Here is a 23,247-nt window from a genome sequence, read left to right as displayed (position 1 = left end):
GTTTAGGCTGCACGGGCGTGTTAGATAAGACTAGCCCCAATGGGGTATCATAAGTAGTATCATGCATGTCATGTTGGCAAAAGTCTGATGTGGCATACCAATTAATGAGGCGAGAGATAAGAGTGGTATCATAATATGATACCGTATCATAGCACGTAAAATTAGAAAACTTAGTGGCAAACACATCATGTACACAAATTTGCATTGAGATTCTACAAAACATTAAATATGATGATACTATGATACTATCTTATGATACTATGCATTGTGAGGGTAGTATCATAAACTAGTATCATGTGCATGATACTAGTGTATGATACTTCCCATTGTGACTAGTCTAAGGGTGACTTCTTTTGGGCTTCTGCTTATGCATAAGCCAGCTTCTCTGTTTCGGTGGGAAGAAGCTGTGGTGGCTAGAAGCTCCTAGAAGCTCTTCTATTCTTTTGGGCTTCTGAAATTATAGCTCATTTGTATGAGTGAGTTGTAAAATGTATATAAAGCCCCAAGATTTGTTGTGTGCTTTAAATAAGTGATGATATCATATATACCTTACTTTTTAGTGCATAATGAAGTGTAATTGAATCAAGAAAATTATGAGAAGTCAGACGCCAATAAAAATATGGTATCATAGTATAATTTGGTACATGCCAAAATAAAACAAATGTCTTAATGGATCCGAAACAACAACAATAACAACTCAAGCAACCAAACTTTCAGCAATAATTTGTCGTAGAGCACCCGTTACGCCATCAGATGAAGAAGAAGCATGTCCACCAGGAAAACACGCGCTATCCTCATAGATATATGAGCTTCTCTCCATCCTGTCAAAATGGTCATCGTACAACTTGCTATCTCGGATGAAGTTATGCAAACACATGCATGCAGTGATGATCTTTGTTTGTGTCAGAGGGTCGTGGTAATGTGGTATAGAAAGTAGAATGCGCCACTTCAACTTTAGAACACCAAATGCTCTTTCAATGGCATTTCGTAGAGACGAATGAAGATGGTTGAATTTCTCTTCCATGTTCTGCGGAGACGCACCTTGAAAATCTGGAACATGGTACCGCTGCTCTTTGAAAGGAGCAAGATAACCAGTTCTATTTGGGTATCCAGAGTCAACAAGATAGTATTTTCCTACAAGTAAAAAATATATAAGAACTAAACTATGATATTTGTGAGTAGTAACTACATATGCAAAAGGATTACCATGAGGAGGGTGCGGATAATTGTGGAACCTAGGCCGAGCATCAGTCCATACACGGGTATCATGAACAGACCCGGGCCATCCGGTAACCAATTGCATTCAAAACTTGCACAGGGCGATTATTTGCATTCACTTCCTCGATGCACACATCAAGAAAAACACAGTGAGCAACAGCATCCCAAGTTGCTTTCACATGTTTTGGCTTGTCCATCTAGATGAATGACAACATTAATGCGCTCATTATCCACAAATTTTAATACCAAAGCCTCACAGATATCATAGATCAGAAGTGATAAACTATATAGTATCCAGTATTGGACATTGCTGTTGATACATATACAAAATGCATAGCACATCTGCCTCTGATGTTGTGATACAGATAGGTTTTTTTAGCAAATCCTCACAGCAATTTTACTAGTATAATTTATTTTTGGTTGTCATACAAATACATAGCACAAAGTCAAATTACTAGTATAATTTATTACACAGCGGGCATACTAGCAGAATCATACAAGGAGCAAATGACTAGCACAGCAGACATTACTAGTAGAATCATACTACCAGAAGATCAATGACTAGCACAATGTCAAATTAACAAGAACAAACGTTGGAAGGAGCTAGTACCGGTGGCTGTGAGGACGACATCGATGGCGGAGCAGAGAGATCGAGGTCGTTGGGGCGAGCTCGAGCTGGAGGTCGGCGTCGGTGGGGAAGATCACCGTTGGAGGAGGAACGCGTCGACCGTCGGCCGGCGGGAGCGGAGCAGAGAGATCGCCGGCGTGGATGCAGGCGGGCACCGTCCTTGCTGCAGATGGAGAAGCGGCCGCTGCAGGCCGAGAAAAGGGGGGATGCGGCGGGGGGCGGCGGCGCTGCTGCCCTGCCGGAGCTGCGGTGACGACGGCGGGGTCGGCGGTCGGGGAGCGGCGGCGGGGGCGGAACCCTAGGTCGGGGTCAAACGAATCGCCATGGAGGTTGGGGACTCGGGGTTGGAGCGATGCGGGGTTGGAGCGATGCGAGATGTTGGACGATGCGACGATGCGGGGATTCGGGCTCGAGAAGCTCGGGAAACTCCTCTGGACCAGTTTCTGGTTACACACATAAAATGGGCTTCACGGTGGGAGGAAGCTGTGTAGAAATTGGGCTGATCTTTTGGGCTTCAGCGGTTTGCCACCTAGAAGCTGCTCTATAAGCCCAAAAGAAGTCAGCCTAAGTAGATAACCTAGAGGTTTAGATCAATTTATATCGTCGGTTACGTACGGTTTAGGAACCCGACCTAACTTTCTTATAGTAGCACAAGTTGTAATCCGCATATAACTATTGATCAATGCAATCATCGAGGCGTGCACAGTTGCAGTATCTTACACTAATCATCCTGGTCGTATGTAACACACATACATGCTAGGTATGTCTTCTCACACAGTCATGGAATTGTAGAGAATTTACAGCAGAGCTAGCCCCATGGTTATGAACATGTTACGGATATCAACTCGGATCATCCTGCCCTTATATTACATAACTAGGTTTATTATTTCAAATTTGCCTATGCATGCACGCTATCGCGCCGCGGATGCTTGGAGCATGCCCGAGAGGTCCCTGGACGCGCGCACGGACTTGTACATCTCGAGGACGAGCCTCTGTCCCAGCTCATCCGCCTTCTGCCGCGTCTGCGCCTGGCTGAGCGACCGGCGCACGGGCACCCGCTTCTGCCACAGCGCCTCCGGCACCGGCCCGCTGGGCAGGCTGAGCGACGCCGCCGAGTGCTTCTTCGCCGCGCCGACCATGGCGTCCACGTACGCGTCCCGTATGCCCCCGAGCACGCGCTTCGGTACCGCTGCCGCGGCCACGGCCGGCGCCTTGACGCGCACCCGGAACATGCCGCCGAGACGCACGCCCCACTTCTTGCCGTCGCCGTCGCCGCTGCCGCCGTCCCCGAGCCGCACCAGATGGCGCGTGCCTCGGCCCGCCGTGCCGCCGCCGCCGCCGTCCACGCGCTGGTACTTGCTCCGGCGCCAGTAGGATCGTATGCCCTTGGTGAACCCTATCGGGAAGGCCTCGGTTTCCATCGCCTTGGTGCGCACTCTTCCCGTTCCTTGGTCTCCTCGGTTTTGGGTTAGCTGGGTTGGTGTGCGTTTGGTGCTAAGAGAAAAGAAGTTGGATTTTGCTGAATGCTAATCCTGCCTTGATCTCCATTTATGCACTCGTTCGCGATAGCTGCTGCCGTCACGTGAGAATGTGTAATAAACATTTCATGGAAGGTGCCTGGTGAGTGTGGTGTGGAGGTGTTCGGTGAGGTGTTCCTCTTGTCCCAAGTTACGGAGAAGAGGCGTGTATCTGATGGACCAAAGCAAATTATCCAACTATCTGACGGAGCAAGCCAATTATTCAGTCTGACGTCCCGGCGCGAACAAGTCATCAGAGTTCAGGATTGGTATTGGCGCTCGGAGCGTTATATAATTCGCTGTGGTTACATAAGTCATGGTCAGAAGCTGACACAGTCCCATACTGTCCAGTAGATTTACTCGTTCAAATTGACATGATGAGTCGATCGGAAAATCGGCATAATAACGTGGTTAGTGACGACAATGGCGTATGTTTGACTTAGCTGCCGAGGCGTTGGGGATCTAGTCAGATCGATCGGGTCATAATGGCGGCGTGTACAAACCTGTGCTTAATCGGTCCTTATTTCGTTTAAGTCCACTTGTGTGCTTTCTTCAGCAGCAGTTTTGTCTGTACGGGCAATAATCATAAGCAACATGGCAGACTTGGCAGTAAACATAAGGAAAACAAACAAACAGCCCCTTTTGGAAAATATTAGCCCAAGGAATGCTTCCTGGGCAAATATCACGTGCGGAAGATGCACTGTATGAACGTGTAAAGTTTTTTTTTTAGAGAATACGGCACTTTATTGATCATGACAAACCATAGTGTTTCTAAATATGACAGATATATAAACTACTCCATAGAGCGAGCTAGAGTGTGTGCCACAACATTACAATTATATATAACCGTGGTTAAAAGACACCATGGAAAAGCAAGAAGCGATCGCCAAGTTTATGACAATGTTCGATCATATATTTGGCATATATGAAATTGACACTTGGTGAAATGGATAGCGACAACACATGATTCATGCTGCTTACAACTTCCACCATAATTTTCAGAGGGCCATCAGTGGAGGATGGAAATGCCAAACATATGAGTAAACAATCACTGTTTTAAGTAGGCGTCAGTTAATTGGGCATGCTGCTATAGTCTTAATAAACAAATAAATGAGCAACAAATCACCAGCGACAACTAAAAATGGAAGAGCGCAAGGGGCTAATAAGCCTGCAAAAACACCAAAGTTGCAGGGCTGAAGACACAGTACATGACCAAACCATGGTCGAATGATCAATTCGACTATTAAAAACATGAATAGAAAGAGCCAGTTGAATCAGAAGACTGGTCATGATAATGAAAAAAAACAGCAATTGGAAGTAATAGTGAAAAGAAACAGCCAATTATGAGATGATCACAGACCTGATACAACAAAGAGATTAACCAGAAAGCACAACCCAAGTCAGAAAATAAAACTGGGCACAATTATTATAAATGATAAACAGAAATTGATGTAAGGAGATGCAAAGCGATAGCTCTAAACATGTACTCATTATCAGTTTAAGTTTTGTTGACACTACGTAAAATTGATAGCAAGAAAACATGATTAATCCAGCTTACAACTTCCACCACAATTCTCAGATAGCTGTCAGCCTGTCAGTGGATATGCCTAATACACGTATGAGTAAACAATCCCCGTTTCAAGCAGAAAACAGTTAATTGGGTGTGCTGCTATATACCCTTATGCAAATAAACTACAGGGCTGAACACAAAGAGAGAACATTTCATGACCAAACAATTGTCAGATGATCAATTCTAGTACTAAAAGCTCAAATAGGAAGTGCCAGTTAATCTGGAACTATAAAGATACAGAAACTAACCAGGACTACTATGGTCACCAGAAAGCACAAATGGAGTGAAGAAACAGGAAAATTGGGCACAATTATTGAAGATAAACAGAAATTGCTATAAGGAGGTGCAAGACGTTAGCTGGAAACATGCAAGTGCTCGACCAAACATATCATTTAAGGCAAATTGTTTGCTAAATCTGACAGGCACCAAAATAGGCTGGTAGCACGCTGCCACACAGAAGTAAAACGAACACATCACAACTCAATGTACTGGAACACAGAGATAGAATACTAATCTTGACACTAGACCAAAGATAACAAACAGGGCAACTAACATGAGAGCAAACATTTAGAGCTTGTCCTCGAAGTCGGAGAGAGGGGTCATCTGTTCCTTCAGTCCCTTCCTCTTGCGGATATCCAAGACCAGCTGAGCCGCCTGCGAACCTGCCTCCAAAGGATCAGCAGACATTAATTCCCAGTGATCAAACACACACTGTGGGAAGGCCTGACCAGAAGTTGCAGCCCTAAGTGTGCTGGAGAAACCGAAGGACTCGATAACAGGGAGGTAAGCCTTGATGTTGTACAGTGGGGTACCAGGCCTCTGAATCTCCTCAAACACGTGCCCTCTCTTCTGGTTAAGCACACCATAGATACCACCAAGTGCATTCTCAGGTGCCTGGATCTCCACTAGGTATACAGGCTCTAGTAACCTTGGCTTAGCTGTAAGCATAGAAGCATAAATGACCCTCCTAGCCGTTGGGATGACCTGACCACCTCCCCTGTGGATAGCATCTGTGTGGAGAACAACATCACAGACCTCAAAGCAAATCCCACGCATATTTTCATCCGCCAATGGGCCTTCCTTCGACGCCCACTGGAAGCCAGCCACAACAGAGTCCTTTATTTCATTCAGATACTGCACTCCTTTGCACATATCAACAACCATATTTGGACCAGTGGTTTCAGGTCCAAAACACCAAATCTTCTTGGCAAGATCCTTGTCCCAACCGAACTCCTCAGACAGGATCTTGGAGCGCACCTTGGGATCATCACGTGGGCCAATGCGGTCATCATCAATGGCCTCAGGCAGTCCTTCCTCCAAGGGGCGAGCTTCCATATAAAGACGGTTGTGCTTGTTCGGGGACTTGCTCATCACAGTACGGCAAGATTTCTCAAGAACAGTCTCGCGGAAAGAGACAACAGGAGGGGAGACAGTAATTTCAGCACCACCCATGAAATCGTCCTGCAGATCCTTCAAACAAATTTCAAGGTGCAGCTCTCCAGCTCCAGCAATAATATGCTCACCAGACTCTTCCATCGAACACAGGACCATAGGATCAGATTTTGCCAGACGCTTCAAACCTTCCACAAGCTTGGGAAGATCCGAGGCAACCTTGCACTGAACAGCAACACGTACAACAGGGGATACAGAAAATTTCATGGCTCTGATTGGGCATGCATCAACCTCCTTCTCGTTTGTCAGTGTAGCATTCTTTGTGATGAACTGATCTAAGCCAACCATAGCAACAGTGTTACCACAAGGAACATCCTCAACAGACTCTTGCTTTTTTCCCATCCATATAACTGTACGCTGGACACTCTTCACATACAGATCCTTCTTCTGGCCAGGAACATAGTTGGGGCCCATGATCCGGACCTTCATGCCAGTTGCAATTCTCCCAGAGAAGACACGGCCAAACGCAAAGAATCTGCCCTTGTCAGATGCTGGGATCATCTTCGAAACATAGAGCATAAGAGGACCTTGTGGGTCACAATTTCTTATCGCAGTTGCGTAGACATCATCAAGGGGGCCCTCATACAAGTTCTCCACACGATACTTCTGTGCTTGCGAAGGAGAAGGAAGATGGAATATCATCATCTCAAGCAGAGCAGTGCTCGCTGGCAGCCAAGTTTGCATTACACGCTTCATTAAAGGCTTGCCCATTAGCTCCTTCTCATCAGACTTCATGGTAACACCAAGCTTCTGTAACATAGGCCACAATTTATCCTTCTGGTCAGTCATGCAAGTATTGATGATTTGCTTGATTGGATCATAGCAAAACTGAACAAAACCTCTCCTACAAGTAGGCGAGCCAGTGTTCTTGTTGGTCCATTTTTTTGTGGTTGGGTCAAAGAAGTTCTCGCCCCAAAGCCTCTCCATCATTTTAGATTCATCAACTCCAAACTTGGAGGCATACATCTTTGCAAAGTTAGTGAGAGTAAATGCCCAGCCATGTAAACCAGCAGAGAAGGCAACAGTTCCCTTCTCTGGGTAGACTTGCACATCGCCAAGTTTTGCATCTTCATATGTTGCCATAATGACATTGGCATTCTCAATGACTCGGGAGAAAGTCTGGTAGGCTTCCTCACCTTCAACTTGAAGCTCTAGGAAACATCTGTCCATCTTATTCACAGTAAGGACAGGCCTAATCCTCTCACCAAGGGCTTGGCGAAGCACAGTTTCAGTTTGCACACAAACACCCTCAATACAGTCAACCACCACCAAAGCACCATCAGTAATCCGAAGAGCAGCTGTGACTTCGGAAGAGAAATCAACGTGCCCAGGTGAATCAATAAGGTTTATCAGGTACTCATTCCCATCTCTCTCGCCCTTATAAGACCTGAGTGATTCATCGGTCATCTCATAGAAAAGAGAGATACCGGTGGATTTTATTGTGATGCCACGCTCTGCTTCATCTGCACGAGTATCAGTCATGCGAACGTCACCAGCAACTTCCTGTGCAATAATCCCAGCAGCTGCCACTAGGGAATCAGTAAGTGTAGACTTGCCTGCAAAGAGTTAAAACCATTAACACGGTAAAATATGACTCAATAACTTCTTCGTTCCTAAATAATTGAACTCCTAGAAACAGAGGGTGTAATTTACAGTGCTTAATATCCAACAAGAAGCAAAGCATTAAATTACACAATGTTAGAGCACAGTGGTCATAAGACCAAAGGACAGCCCACAAATGCTGGAATTTCAGGGATTAATAAGAAGATCAAATTAAAGACAAACAAAAGTGACTTGATGAGCACGCAAATGCTGGAATTTCAGGGATTAATAAGATCAAATTAAAGACAAACAAAAGTGACTTGATGAGCACACAGGATCTACCGGGGTTTAATTGTATAACACCACAAGTATATACACTAATGCAAAATACAACAAATACATATTGAAATAATCAGATCCATAACTAAGCATACATGAAAGTAGAATTAAAATCCAAAATGATTAGACCCTTAAAATGATTATCCATTAAATTTTACAGTACTGTGCCAATCATATTAAACACATTATTTTTGGAAAGTCGTAGACCAAAATTCAGGATCAAAATTAGATCAGACAACATAAATGCAAAATAAAAAAATTTACACCAATCTAGAATTAAGGGTGTTGTAACAAAACAGGCAAGGTAAGAACAAGCTACAAATATACATGTTGAAATAGTCAGATCCATTTACTCAAGGAAACCTGAAAGTAGAATTAAAATCCTACATGATTATATCCTTAAAATGATTATCCATTGAATTTTACCATACAGTGCAAATCATGTTAAATGCAGTATTTTCAAAATCATAGACTTGAAATTTTCAGGATCAACATTAAATCAGACAACATAAATGTAAAATAAATATTTACACAAATCTAGAATGGGGATGTGTTGTAAGTTGTACCAAAACAAGAGACATAAGCTATAAAGCATCGATGTAGAGAGATAACATAAGATCAATATTTATGCAATCAAAGATGAAAACACAAACTCGTAACAGGTATGAAAACAAGCAATGTTGTGCGACATAATACTACACCAGTCTAAGGTGGGCAACTGTTCATAAAAACAAGAGACAATACGAAAAACTAAAAGCATCAAGCCAGAGAAAACAAATGAATAAAAACTTCAATATTTATGCAACCCATGTTGTAAATTTCAAAGCACATACCATGGTCGACATGAGCAATAACAGACATGTTCCGGATATTAGCCTGCTTGTCCATAATACCGCGGAGCCCTTCTACTGTGAACTTCACCATCTTGACTAGTTTTGAGTATCAAGCTGCAAATATAACGAAGTTAGAGTGCCTACCAGGACTATATAACTAATAAAAAGCACCTGAAATTATTGAACCACCCTAAGGAAGAAATGCTTGACAGTCCTAATCACATTATAAGGCAGCTCGTATGTATTTATAACAAACTATAAAGAGGTAAAGGAAGAAATGCTTGACAGTCCTAATCATATTATTAGGTAGCTCTTATGTAATTATGACAAACTATAAAGAGGTAAAGGTCCTAATAAGATTATTAGGTAGCTCTTATGTATTTATACCAAACTAAAGAGGTAGAGGAACAAATGCTTGACAGTCCTAATCAGACTATTAGGTAGCTCTTAAGTATTTGTATACTAAACTAAATAGGTAAAGGAGCATGCAAAGAAAAAAAAAACTACAGAAAATTCTGTGAAGTTGGTCAAAGAAAGAAAGGGGGGCACAAATTCAAAGCATGTACAAGGGCACACAATATAATTCAACCAAGGTAATACTTGAGTTTATATTGCATTCCGCATGACAACAAAGCAAAACATTGTACTCCTTAGAATAAGACAATAAGTAGACAGCAATATGGAATACCATTATTTATTCCTTAGAATAAGACAATAAGTAGACAGCAGTATGGAATATCATTATTTATATTGCAAGATTAGAGATGACACAGAACATACGAAAATACCCATGGTCGTGAGACGAACACATTCAAGAAGAGAAAATATATATTAGGAACAGCCCAATTTGTTTACCACAAAGACACTACCAAAAGACATGAAGTTTGATTACTCTTGTGAATCACACGAACCTGGTAGCAGAATACTCTAACGCAACAGAGGTTGACATCTAACAGAACTAGAGAAGAGAAATATCTATTTAGATAGAACACATTGTCTTAAACACGAATCATATGTTCATGCAGAAACAACAGATGTACAGTCACAGATATACAAACCATTTCTATCAGACCGTCTATATCAATAATTTACGATCTACAATCAAAGACTATTGATCCATCCTCCATACCAGAAACAAAATCGGATCTATAAACAGCACCTAGATCGTTTCAGTAGAACGGCATTATTAGTATCCACGCATGTCCACAAAAACGTGGATCATCAGGGCGAACATTATATCTACTGACGCAAAAATATGTCCACCAAAACCAAATCGAAATTCGGAGCGCAGATCATTTCACCTGAACCGCTGCTCTAATGCTAAACCACTAGGAGCACTACAGCCCTTCCGATCTAACCAAAACCAACACCTCGCGCAACGAGATGAAACCAAAACCAACGGCTCGACTAGAATTGCGGATCCGAGGAACAACCATCGCATGGCACGGACGAACTACAGCGATAAGACCGGGCACAAGGATGGGAGATGGCGGCTCACCTTGGATTTGGCCTCGCGATCAGGATCCGGGAGGAAAAATGAGACGGTGAGCGCCGCCGCGGCGCCGAGAGCAGCAACAGGAGAAACCCCAGGCGTTTCCTGGTGGGGGCGGCGGTGGATTTATTGGCTGGCTCGGGAAGACGGGGCAGATCGTGGCCGTCCGTTTGGTTTCGTAGCGAGCGAGTCAGCGCTCTGCCGCCGTCCGATCGGCTGCGAGGAATGGGTAGTTCGGGGAATGCGCTGCGAGGCGGTGGACTCGCTCCCAGCCGAGTTCTGGGCCACTCGTCACCGCGGGTCGGTCGTGGGCTTTTCCGTGGCCCTTACTCTTCGTCTGAAATCGAAACTTGGCCCTTACTCCTCCAGGTTCCCAGGCACGGAAATCCTATACACCTGGTCGGGTATTTGGCCTGGCCCATTTTCATCTTCTTTTTTTCGTTTTCTGTTTCTGTTTTTGTTTTTTGTTTTTTGTTTTTTCTGTTTTCTGTTTTCTGTTTTCTTTTTTCCGTTTTCTTTCTTTTCTGTTTATTTTTATTTTTGTTGAAAATCGAAAAAATCAAATTTGAAAATTGTTTAAATTCGAAAAAGTTCAAATTTTGAAAAGTGTTCAAAGCTAAAAATTGTTCATATCCGAAAAAGTTCATACTCAAAAAATGTTCAAATTTAAAATATATTCATTTTTGAAAAATGTTCAAATTTTGTTCTAATTTAAAATTTGTTGCAATTTGAAAATTGTTCCAATCTGAAAAATGTTCAAATTTCGAAAATATTTAAATTTCAGAAAAAATAAAACAATTTAAAAAAATCGGGTCTAAAAAGAATCAGCCGAAAAAAAGAAAAAAACGAAAAAAAGAAAAATTGTATTACCTGATGTTGTTGGGCCGCGGCCCATCTGGCCACTTTGAGCATGCGCGGGGTGTGCGGTACCCTGGAAGTACCGACCAGGTCGGTGTTAAGCAGTCCCCTCCCAGGCACGCAAGGGTCCATCGGTCAAATGTGCTCATCGGCCCATTTCTGAAATACGGTACTCAGGCCGTTTCAGCGAGAGTGCGTGGTAGATTTGTTCTGGGTCCCGCGTTAGAGCATCTCCAGCCGCGTCCCCCAAAGGGATTTGGGGCGCGCCGGACCAAAAATGCGTTCCAGCCGCGTCCCCCAAAGCCCATTTTTGTCCGGCGCCCCGAGCCCGTCCCCGTCCCACAGGGGACGCACCGGGAACGCCGAACACACCGAAAAGCGAGGCGGTGAGTGGCGGGGCCGACCCGTCAGCGGCACAATTAATTTTAACCTAACCGTCGCCTACCTCGCGACGGAAGTTATTGGCGCGCACTGACGGTGCAGTTCCCACAGAGGGCGCAGCGACGCATCCTGTCGCACCTAGCTCTGCGTGCTGGCGTTAATGAGCGTCACCGCTCATCCGCCTCCCTCCGGCCTATAAAAAGGGGCGCCTCTCATCGTTCCTCTCACACACAAACCCTAGCGCCTCTCTCCCAAACCCTAGCCGCCACCATCTCTCAACAAGACTCGACGCTATGTATGGTAGAGGCGGAGGCCGACCTCGCGGCCGTGGTCGTGGTCGCGGTCGTGCCCGCGACATAGCTGAACGCTCGCCGTCGCCTCCCACGCCGTCGTCTTCATCGTCGGAGATGGACGTGGAGCCGGACGTGCTGTTCGAGTTCGTCCTCGTCCTCAAGGGCGACCCGCGCGGCATCCAGAGGCTGCCGGACTCCTTCGTCGAGTACGTCGGCGGCGTATGCCCGCGTAAGATGCATCTGCGGGAGCACTCGTGCGGTTACTACCGGTGGATCGTCGACGCGATCTACGACGCGCGCGGCAAGATGTACCTCAACATCGGCTGGGAGAAGTTCGCGCGCCACCACAGCCTCGAAGCCGGCTTCATCCTCCTGTTCTCCTACTTCGGCAACAGGGACATGAGCGTCAAGGTCTTCGACGAGAGGCGCTGCCGCCGGGACTACCACGGCGACAGGGACTCCCACGACGACAGCACCGACGAGGAGGACGACTGAGTGTTGTTTCTTCGCAGCGAATACGTGCACGGAGGTTTCTGCCTGTTCGTCTCATCGGTAGAACCAACAAGGGCACCATCCTCCCGCTGGATTTTCCAGTTTAGGTGACTGGATGTGCTCTCGAGTGTTCTTTCTTAGCAGCGAACACATGATGCACGACCTAGTTAGGTTTAGTTTATTTGCAATATTTTATATTTGTGTCCACCAGGATTCCAACTATGTATTAGTTTGTGAAAACCACGTACCTAATTATGTATTAGTTTGTGGAAATTGAAATAAAAATTCAAAAAAATGTATTTTAAATGTTTGGGGGCGGCGTTTGGGGGACGCGGCTGGGGAGCGACGTCCCCCAAAGGCGGCACGAACAAAACACGTCCCCCAAACGTTCAATCCGGCGTGGTTTGAGGGACGCTTTGGGGGACGCGGCTGGAGATGCTCTTAGGCCGTTTCAGCGAGAGTACAAGAAAACTGTTTATACAAAGAGACATAGAGTTTATACAAATAGTTTTCCGGATCATCTCCGGGGGCACACCACGCCGCACCCACATACAAGAAAACTCTGAAGAACTAGCTAAAACATGCGCACCAACATTATGCCCTCAATGCACATGCTGAAACGAAATATAATTAAATAACATGGCTAAAGTTTTGATGTCTTGAATCGCCGATTCACATGTAGAGCGATCCCTCTCACTGGGCTGGATTCATTTCACCACAGAGAAGCGGTCAGAGGCGACGATGAGACATCCAAACCCTCTTTCCTGTCAAAACCGAGTGACATGCTGACTTAAATTGCTCCGCGATGATCGCTCAGCACAATTAACCTGTAGAATACCTTACGTCGAGCTTCATGAGATGAGTCATCATCATTCCCATATAAAGCATTAATATTACTGGGAATAGCACACGGATGTACTATACCTCCTTCCTCTCGAAGGAGTTGCGAGCATCCCAAATGTGCCAAAAGGTATCGATGCATGTTCAATACTCTCTTCGAACGAGCAGACAAGTTCATATAATGACGTCCCTGAGAGGAACCGAGAAGACCGATGTGTCCACTCCTTTTTATTTCTAGACTAGTCATGACATTCCTTCTAATTTCTAGCTCTTATGGGCTTTTTTCCAAAAAAAAAAAAGCTGAATCCATGCACACATACTTTAATCACAGAGTTTTAAAAATCGTAGATTATAATTATTGGATTCACTCAAGGTGGCTACAATAATGAGTCATTGATAAATAAAGACCAGACAATGCATAAGCAACATCTATCATATTAGAATTCATCAGCCAACCACGACCAAAGTAGACTTCCGAAGGGAAATCAACATGTCCCGAGTGATTCATCAAGTACTCTTTCCCATCTCTCTTGCCCCGAGTGATTCATCAGTCGTCTCATAGAAAAGAGTGATACCAGTGGATTTTATTGTAATAGCACGCTCCGCTTCATATGCAGGAGTACCAGTCTTGCGAACGTCACCAGCAACTTGATGTGCATAATTCCCGGTCAAGAAAAAAGGAGTCAATAACATGCAAATTACAGTGCAAGGTCTCAATATCCAAAAAAAAAAGAGAATTAAAATTACACAATGTTAGAGCACAATCGTCACATATGTTGGAATTTCAATGATTAATAACAAGATCAAAATACAAACAAAAGAGGCTTGATCTGCACACATGACCTACTGAGATTAAATTGCAAAATACAAACAAAAGAGTGTTGGAACACCAATACATAATGCAAAATACAACAAATACATATAAGATAATCAGATCCATTTACTTCAGGACAAAACGAAAATAGAATTAAAATTCTAGATGACTAGATCGTTAAAAGCAAGGTTTTAAATAGCGCGCTATTTTATTTAGCGAAGACCTTCTCCAAACGCTATATATGCACGTTATACTGCGCTATAGCGCGCTATATATAAAATAGCGTTTTGTAAAAAGACATGCAAATGTTAAGGACTTAGGCAACTAAAATCTTGTCAGCGGACTAATTGCATAACCAGATTGTTCAAAGTAGATTCCCAGAACCAAATTAAAGACAATATTTTTTAAGACATACTAACATTATGATTTAAAAGCCGGAGGAAGTAGCCGACGGCACCCTGTGGGAGGAAGCAGCGGACGCCGACGTCACGCTGGAAGAGGCAGCCGCCGCGGTCGCTTCCGTGGGGAACTGCTGAACTGGGATTTAGACTAGGTTTTTTCATACATATGTGCTTTAGGTATTTAGCTTTGATGGGGAAATTGGACTTTTGGGCCGATGGGTTGGCCTGCAGTTTTGGATCTTTGTTTTTTGCAGCCAAACGTTTTAGCACCACTACGTGTTATGTGTTTTAGCCGATTTAGCATGATTTAGCGTGTTATTTCGTGTTTAGCACTATAGCGACCATTTTCATCTAACATGGAGGGTCCAAATCCGCTATTGCGCGGCGAAATTGCGCGCTATTTAAAACCCTTAAAAGTGAAATGATGAACAAACAGAGTATGCATTGAACTTTACAGTATTGTGCCTATCATGTTAAAAACGTTGAGTAGCGGGGGAATGATCCCTCCCTTGATTATACGTTGTTAGGTAGGATGAGACTCTCCCCGCGGATAGAGCTAGAATGATAACCCGGTTTAAAGTCCGCCCCTCCCAACGAAATTACCGCTAGGTGAGGATTCGAACCCGGGTGAACTGGTTGTGCACTCGCTAGCCTTGCCACTGAGTTAGCACCCAGTTCTCATTGTGCCTATCATGTTAAATGCAGTATTTTCGAATAGTTGGACTAAAATTGTCAGGATCAAAATACAATTGGACAACATAAATGTAAATAGATATATATTAACCCAATCTAGAGTGGGTATGTGAGGCACTGTGAAGCTATGAAGCATAAATACAGATATAATATATGAATACTATTTACGCAATCATAGATGAAAACACATTCTGACAGCAGGAATGTAAACAAATAAATTGTGCGGCAAAATATGTCTCCCTCCGATCCAAATTATTTGACTCCACTTTGTCTAGATATGGATGTACTTAGATGTATTTATTCACTAGATACATTCGTTTCTAGATAAATTGGAGTAAATTAATTTGGATCAGAGGGGTACATCAATCTAAGCTAGGCAATTGTTTGTGCAAACAATATACAAGAGGAACAAGCTAAAAGCTTGCCAAAAGAACATAATAGAAACACAAATATCTATACAACCCAAGCAGTTTTCCCAGCACATACCATGGTCCACATGAGCAATAACAGACATGTTCCTTATATTATTCTGCTTGTCCATAATCCCCCTGAGCATGTCTGCTGTGAACTTCACCATCTTGATTGCTTTTGAATAACAAGCTGCAAATATAAATCTCGGTTTTACAAGGAGTGATACGAAGTTAGAGTTTGTACCAGGACTATAACTAATAAAAAGCATCTGAAATTATTGAACCACCCTAAGATAAATGTTTGATAGTGCTAACAAGATTTGGTAGCTCTTAAGTTTTCATAAGTAAACCACGGAGGTCAGAGGTAAATAATCATGCAAGAAAAAACTAAGTAAAACACTGTTAAGTTAAAAAAAAAAACACAGATTGAAATACAAGGGCTGGCAATATAAGGCAAGCCAGGTAATACTTCAGTTTATATTGCATTCTGCACGACAACTAGGTAAAACATCGTAATGTTTATTTCGCGGAGATACCCATGGTTTATATTGTAAAAGAGTATAATTCAGATTAGAGATGGCACAAAAGATGTAAGCGTCAGACAAAAAAATACCCATGATTGTTACAAAGGAGAGCAAATACAATCAAGCAACAGAAATAATCTACTGTTTGAAAAGCCCTATTCCAACAAAGGCACTACCAAAAGACCATCAAGTTCGAGTACTCTTGTGAATTACATGAACCAGTAGCAGTATACTAGTATAACATAACAGAGGTTGATACCTAACAGAACAAAAATCTCTTAAATTAGAAGACATGGTCCTAAAGGCCAATTGTATGTTCATGCAGAAACAGTAGATCTAAAGCTACATATGTAGAACTCATTTCTATTAGAACGTCTAAATCATAGTTTACGCTCTACTATCAGAGATGACTGACCAATCCTCCATACTGGAAACAATACGGATCTATGAATAGCACTTAGATCGTTTGAATAGAACGGCATTAGCATCACACAGATGGTAAATTGGATTTGGGAGAAAATTCCATAGAAATTCGGCGCGCAGATCATTTCACCTGAACCGCTGCTCTAATGTTGTACCACTAGGAGCACTACAGCGCTTCCGATCTAACCAAAACGGACACCTCAAGCAACGAGATGAAACCGAAAACTCCTCGGGCTCGACTAGAATTGCGGATCCGGTTATCGCACGGACTAGTAAGGCACAACCATCGCACGGACTAGTAAGGCACAATACGGATGAACTACAGGATAAGACCGAGCACAAGAAAATGGCGGCTCACCTTAGATTTCGTCTCAGAAGCAGAAAAACCCCAGGCGTGTCCTTCTGGGGGCTGCGGTGGATTTATTGGCTGCGTGGGGCGATGGCTCGGGGAAGGCGGGGCAGATCGTGGCTGCCCGTTTGGTTTTTTAGCGAGCGAGTCAGTGCTCTGCCACCGTACGATCTACTCTAAGACCTTGTTTACTTCTAGAGTATTTATGGGGATGAGAGGGGATTATTTCGTATCCCGGAAAATCCCCACTAGTCCGTTTACTTCTCCGGTTTTGAACGACATAATCCCGAGATATCCCCTCCCATCCCCACATTTTTTGCCTAAATCAAAAACTCTCCATCATACTAGTGTATTTTTGGGGAGGGGTATTTGAGGGGATTGGGTGAACACCAAATCCCCTCCCATCCCCATACCCTTTGGGAAGAAAAATACGAGAGAAGTAAACAAGGTATAAGGGGTAGTTTGGGGAATGCGCTTGCGAGGCGGTGGACTTCATTCCGAACCGAGTTCTGGGCCACTCGTCACCACTGGTCAATCCTGGGCTTTTACTTGGCCCTTACTTTTCCTCTGAAATGGAAACTTGGCCCTTACCCTGCCAGTGGGACGCTGCCATGGAGGCGGCGAGGCAACGCCTGAAGGAGGAGAGAGAGATAGCCCGTGAGGCGGCCAACAAGCGGGCTTCACGCCCAGGGCCCTATATCGCCGCCCTTACTCCTCGAGAGCTCCTATTCTTAGCCTTTTGCACTGGCAAGACCGCCGATGCCCGCAGAGAGAAGATTGTGGGCCAGGCCCAACATGCACGACTCGTCTTCTTCCTTAGTATCGTCACCACTCACCACCCACCTCCTTCATCCCCCGCCGCCACGGCCGGGCTAAACTGCTTGCTCCCCCCTCCCACGGCCGGCGGCGCTACCGCGCCCGCCTCTAGAGCCCCAACTCTAGCGATCCCCACGCTCCCCTAAGTTCTCTGGCGAGCCCCACACTCGCACCGTCAAAACCTTGTTTGGATGCAATGAATTGGATCTCGAATTGAATTAGACTAGGAATTCCAAATCAAAGATGGAAATGAATTGACTTCCAATTCAAATTCTGTCGTTTGGGTGCGTTTGCAATTTGTTGTTGGAATCAACGAGTGTACCCAATTCCAATTCTTGTTTGGATGGACAACACATGGAATTTAATGCTTTTTTTGAATTTGGACACTATAAACTTGATGGATATGTAAAAAAAATAGCATATGTATATTACAATGTATATATTATTTCACACACATATTGAAACAATAAAATAAACCGAATAGTGTGATCATTAGCCGGTGCTTTTAGGGTCAAACGAGGGTGTACTTGTAGCTGGGATGTCACGCACCGAAACCGGACCTAGTCGTGACAACGCCACATATTTATAACCTTCCGAATATAAACATGTAAGGCTTAAAAGAAAACAAATATACAAAGCTAAAACAAAGGGAAACACTTTTATTCATTAACTTTTCTAATACAAGTCCTGCTACAACCAAGCTTCTTTATTGATTCATAACCCCTTCCCGTAACACTAATCCTACTCGTTGCATCAGGTTCAACAATGCCAACTTCCGCAAAACAAAATGAAATGGAAGGGGTGAGTATGACCACATACTCAGCAAGCATACTTGGAAAGGAAAAGCTTGATGGCACCGGATCAAAATAACAAGATTAGTGAAGTTAAAGATAAAATAGTTGCAGGATAAAACGAGTTCAAAAAACGGAGGAAGAATATCTGGCATCACACGTGACAGCAAGCTTTCCCAACCCGGGAGTCACATGGGTGAAATTCCACACTTTTACGATCTGCAGAGGGGTACTCCGACGTCGACAGCCTTGACTAGCTCCACCGGCGCTAGCCAAGCAGTGCCCTTTTACCCGCTAAGATCCGGACACTCTGACCTACTGATGTCGGTCGCTCCTACACGGATCCATCACCGACACGTTTCCGAACAGAGACCGTCCCCAGAGGAGAACACAGATAGTCCCATACCTAAACTGTGACCGGTACAATATGTTTGCCGTCGTGATACCAGAGTACTATCAAACAAAGATTTGCAGAGATAATTAACTGATGAATACATCAAAGAAGTATGACTAGCTTCTCCACAAAATATGCTTAGTCGGATACCATGTGCTACCATCCATCTAGACAGCACCATTAGTTCATTACGCTGTGTACGGACCAAACAACAATAGATGAATACAAGATCATAGGAGGATCATGTAGCAGCAAGTGACATGCAAGAGTCATATATATATCATAGGAAATCAAAAGTAGCGAAGAGCTTAATCAATAAGCATAAGGATTAAGATCATGTAGCAGCAAGTGACATGCAAGAGTCATATATATATCATAGGTACTGGCCGTATTCATACTTGTACCACATGAGGTGCAGAACCATATAGCAAGAAATGGTTTGCATGAGTCGATCAGCTACACGCATGCACAGGAATCAAATAGCTAGAGGGATGGCATGGATGGTACGGTGTGAAAGAGAGTGATAAGGGGTGGCCCGATCTTTTCAGTAAGCAACGGTGGTGATGATGATCACGGGGTGATGGCAGCGGAGGAACACGATGATGTAGTAGATGATAACTTGTATGACGCAACGAGATCTCTCGATTGGTCCATGTCGCCAATGCAACAGCTCTCAACCCTGCAAGATATTCGCAACTCCACACGCTTGCGCACGTAGCCGCCGACCACGAAGCGGTAAGTTGCAACCGTCTAATTCCCAATGGAACAGCAGATCACACAAGACTTAAACATGATCTACACAATATCGAGCAATATGGTGTAGGGAATTCAATAGTTTTGCATAGCAAGCAACTAAGAACTAGGGTTTATCTTAAACGTGGTCTAAAGCAGCTAGGGGGCGTCCTATGGACTTATATAGGCGTCCAGGACGACTTCTGGTCAAAAAACTATGAGAATAACCGACCCAGAATAGATCTGGTCGAGACAGACTCGGACAGGGCCGGTCTGGGGGCCGGTCGACCGGGCCTGGGACCGGCCGGTCCGGTCTGGACTGGGCCAGGGACCGGATGACGACCGGGTGGCGGGACGTGTGGCTCAGTACCCCGCCCGGTTGCAGTCAGCGGAACGCCCGGTTGGCGCCGGGCCGAATCCGGTCTGCCGCCCGGTTGGACCAGGCCAGGGACCAGGCGCGCCGGCGTGGCGGCCAGTCTGACCGGGTGCTGGGCCGGCCTGGACTTCTTCTTCTCCTCTCGCGCATGCCTCCCGCTCCTCTCTCGCGCGTCCATGAGATATCTTCATGTCCAGCTCCTTGTCCAGCTCCACGTCCATCTTCATGGCCAGCTGCTCCTCTCCTCCTCGTGCGATGTTTGTCTCCTCTTCATACCTGATGATACATAAGTAATAGGACTTAGTTAGTATAAAGTTCTCATCAATCAAGGTATCGTTTAAGAACAAGTTCACCTGTTGTTTAAGTAGCTTCGCACGAGCGCGTGTCATTGGTCCAATCCTGACTTCATTGGACTTGAGCTTCACAGCAGGTTCATCTTCAGTTGGTAATGACGGAGGTGGTAGTGAGGTAGGGATGTCCTCATCATCTCCCCCTTCAAAAGGCGTCGGCCTCGACGCTCCAAGGTCTTCTCCGTCATATGGTGTCAAATCAGCAACATTGAACGAATTACTGACACCAAACTCATCCTCTGGAAGATCTATCGAGTATGCATTATCATTGATCTTGGCAAGCACTTTGTAAGGACCAGCACCATGAGGCTTCAATTTAGACTTCCGCAGCTTCGGGGAACCTATCCTTGCGAAAATGTACCCAGACCATCACCAGGCTTGAACAACATCTCCTTACGCTTCTTATTCATCCTTGCAGCATTGCTCTTGCCTTTCTTCTCGATCAACTCTTTAGTCTTCACATGAATCTTCTTCACAAAATCTGCCCTCTTGGATGCCTCCATATTGACTCTCTCATGTATGGGCAAAGGCAACAAGTCAAGTGGAGTAATGGGTTTGAAACCATACACCACCTCAAAAGGACATAGCTGTGTGGTAGAATGTACCGCCCTGTTGTAAGCAAACTCCACATGCGGCAAACACTCTTCCCACTCCTTCAGGTTCTTCTTGATCATGGATCTCAACAGTTGTGACAAGGTTCTATTCACCACTTCAGTTTGACCATCAGTTTGGGGATGACAAGTGGTGTTGAAAAGCAGTTTTGTCCCCAGCTTTCTCCATAGCGTCTTCCAGAAGTAGCTCATAAACTTCACGTCATGATCAGAAACAATAGTCTTCGGGACTCCATGTAGTCGTACAACCTCCCTGAAAAACAGGTTAGCAATATGCGACGCATCGTCGCTTTTGTGGTAGGCAATAAAGTGTGATATTTTAGAAAATCTGTCCACTACCACAAATATAGAATCATGGCCTCTTTTAGTACGCGGAAAACCCAACACAAAATCCATACTTATATCTTCCCAAGGTGTAGTAGGTGCCGGTAAAGGAGTATACAAACCGTGAGGCTTCAGCTTGGACTTGGACTTGTTGCAAGTAATGCATCTCTTCACATATCTATCCACGTCCCGCCTCATCTTTGGCCAATAAAAGTGGTCATCTAGCATGAGTAGCGTCTTCTCACGCCCAAAGTGACCCATCAAACCTCCAGCATGTGATTCCTGCAATAAGAGCAAACGCATAGACGATTCTGGAACACATAGTTTGTTAGCTCTAAAGAAGAACCCATCATGTATGTGATATTTTTCCCATGCTTTACCAAGAGCACATAAGCGATATGGTTCAGCAAAATCATGATCAGTGGCATACAAATCACATAGTATCTCTAAACCAGGAATTTTAACATCAAGTTGAGTTAATAGCATATTCTTCCTAGATAGAGCATCAGCAACAATATTATCTTTTCCCTTTTTATGCTTAATAATGTATGGAAAAGATTCAATGAACTCAACCCACTTAGCTAGACGCTTATGCAAAGTAGATTGAGCTTTCAGATATTTTAAAGCTTCATGATCAGAATGTATGATAAATTCTTTTGGCCACAAATAATGTTGCCAAACCTCAAGAACTCTAAGTAAAGCATACAATTCTTTATCATATATAGGATAGTTCAACTTAGCACCAGAAAGTTTCTCAGAAAAATATGCAATTGGGCGACCCTCTTGCATCAACACACCACCAATTCCAATACCACTAGCATCACATTCAATCTTAAATTGCTTATTGAAATCAGGAAGTGCAAGTAATGGTGCAGAAGTTAACAATCTCTTAAGTTCATCAAAAGCATGATCTTGGGATGCGCCCCACTAAAAAACAACACCCTTTTTAGTCAAATCATTCAAAGGTGCAGCAATAGTACTAAAGTTGGGCACAAATCTGCGATAAAACCTAGCTAGACCATGAAAACTTCTTACTTGACTCACATTCATGGGAGTAGGCCAATTTTGAATAGCTTCAATTTTAGACACATCTACTTCTACTCCATGCTTAGAGACAACATAACCAAGAAATATGACCTTATCTTTGCAAAATGTGCACTTCTCAAGATTTCCATAGAGTTTATTATCACGCAACACTTGCAAAACATGTCGAATATGTATAGTATGATCAGATTCATTGCGGCTGTAGATTAATATGTCATCAAAGTACACAACCACAAACTTGCCAATAAATTCACGCAAAACATGGTTCATCAGTCTCATGAAAGTGCTAGGTGATTAGTCAAACCAAAAGGCATTACTAACCACTCATATAAACCAAATTTTGTTTTAAAGGCTGTTTTCCATTCATCCCCTTCTTTCATCCTAATTTGATGATAACCACTACGCAAATCAATTTTAGAGAACACAGCAGCACCACTCAATTCATCTAACATATCCTCTAAACGGGGAATAGGGTGACGATATCGAACAGTAATGTTGTTTATAGCTCTACAATCTACACACATACGCCATGTACCATCTTTCTTAGGAACTAAAATAACAGGAACAACACAAGGACTAAGGCTTGTGCAGATATAACCTTTGTCGAGTAGCGCTTGTACTTGCTTCTGTATTTCCTTCGTCTCTTCGGGGTTCGTTCTATATGGTGCCCGATTGGGTAGCGAAGCTCCGGGAATCAAGTCGATTTGATGCTCAATACCTCGTAATGGTGGTAGTCCTGC

The 23,247-nt window shown here is 44.0% G+C and overlaps 2 protein-coding genes and 2 long non-coding RNA genes across 6 annotated transcripts; all 4 read right to left on the bottom strand.

The window, feature by feature from the left end:
• Window positions 1-577: 577 nt before the first annotated feature.
• Window positions 578-1,500, bottom strand: LOC127338495 (uncharacterized). Its single transcript, XR_007874383.2, has 2 exons — window positions 1,207-1,500; window positions 578-1,134 (listed from the first exon to the last, which is right to left on the bottom strand). It is a non-coding gene; the product is annotated as an uncharacterized lncRNA (long non-coding RNA).
• A 1,052-nt stretch (window positions 1,501-2,552) lies between these two features.
• LOC127343111 (uncharacterized) lies at window positions 2,553-3,379 on the bottom strand. Its single transcript, XM_051369195.2, has one exon. The coding sequence runs from the start codon at window positions 3,265-3,267 to the stop codon at window positions 2,758-2,760; it is 510 nt and encodes a 169-aa protein (XP_051225155.1). The 5' UTR covers window positions 3,268-3,379; the 3' UTR covers window positions 2,553-2,757.
• A 1,912-nt stretch (window positions 3,380-5,291) lies between these two features.
• On the bottom strand, window positions 5,292-10,702 carry LOC127343109 (elongation factor 2). The gene is made up of 3 exons (XM_051369194.2): window positions 10,598-10,702; window positions 9,100-9,213; window positions 5,292-7,941 (listed from the first exon to the last, which is right to left on the bottom strand). The coding sequence occupies exons 2-3, from the start codon at window positions 9,188-9,190 to the stop codon at window positions 5,501-5,503; spliced, it is 2,532 nt and encodes an 843-aa protein (XP_051225154.1). The 5' UTR covers window positions 9,191-9,213; window positions 10,598-10,702; the 3' UTR covers window positions 5,292-5,500.
• A 3,083-nt stretch (window positions 10,703-13,785) lies between these two features.
• Window positions 13,786-17,183, bottom strand: LOC127343110 (uncharacterized). Of its 3 annotated transcripts, none has more exons than XR_007877028.2 (3): window positions 17,079-17,183; window positions 15,850-15,963; window positions 13,786-14,102 (listed from the first exon to the last, which is right to left on the bottom strand). It is a non-coding gene; the product is annotated as an uncharacterized lncRNA (long non-coding RNA). The 3 variants fall into 3 exon arrangements; XR_007877027.2 differs by having other exon boundaries at window positions 15,850-15,977; window positions 17,079-17,176; XR_007877029.2 differs by lacking the exon at window positions 17,079-17,183 and adding an exon at window positions 16,851-17,021.
• Window positions 17,184-23,247: the final 6,064 nt, after the last annotated feature.

This window comes from Lolium perenne, chromosome 3 (assembly GCF_019359855.2).
Source record: "Lolium perenne isolate Kyuss_39 chromosome 3, Kyuss_2.0, whole genome shotgun sequence".
Classification (NCBI taxonomy): domain Eukaryota; kingdom Viridiplantae; phylum Streptophyta; class Magnoliopsida; order Poales; family Poaceae; genus Lolium; species Lolium perenne.
Note: the sequence above shows the minus strand (reverse complement) of the source record. Positions and strands in the feature narration are given on the sequence as shown.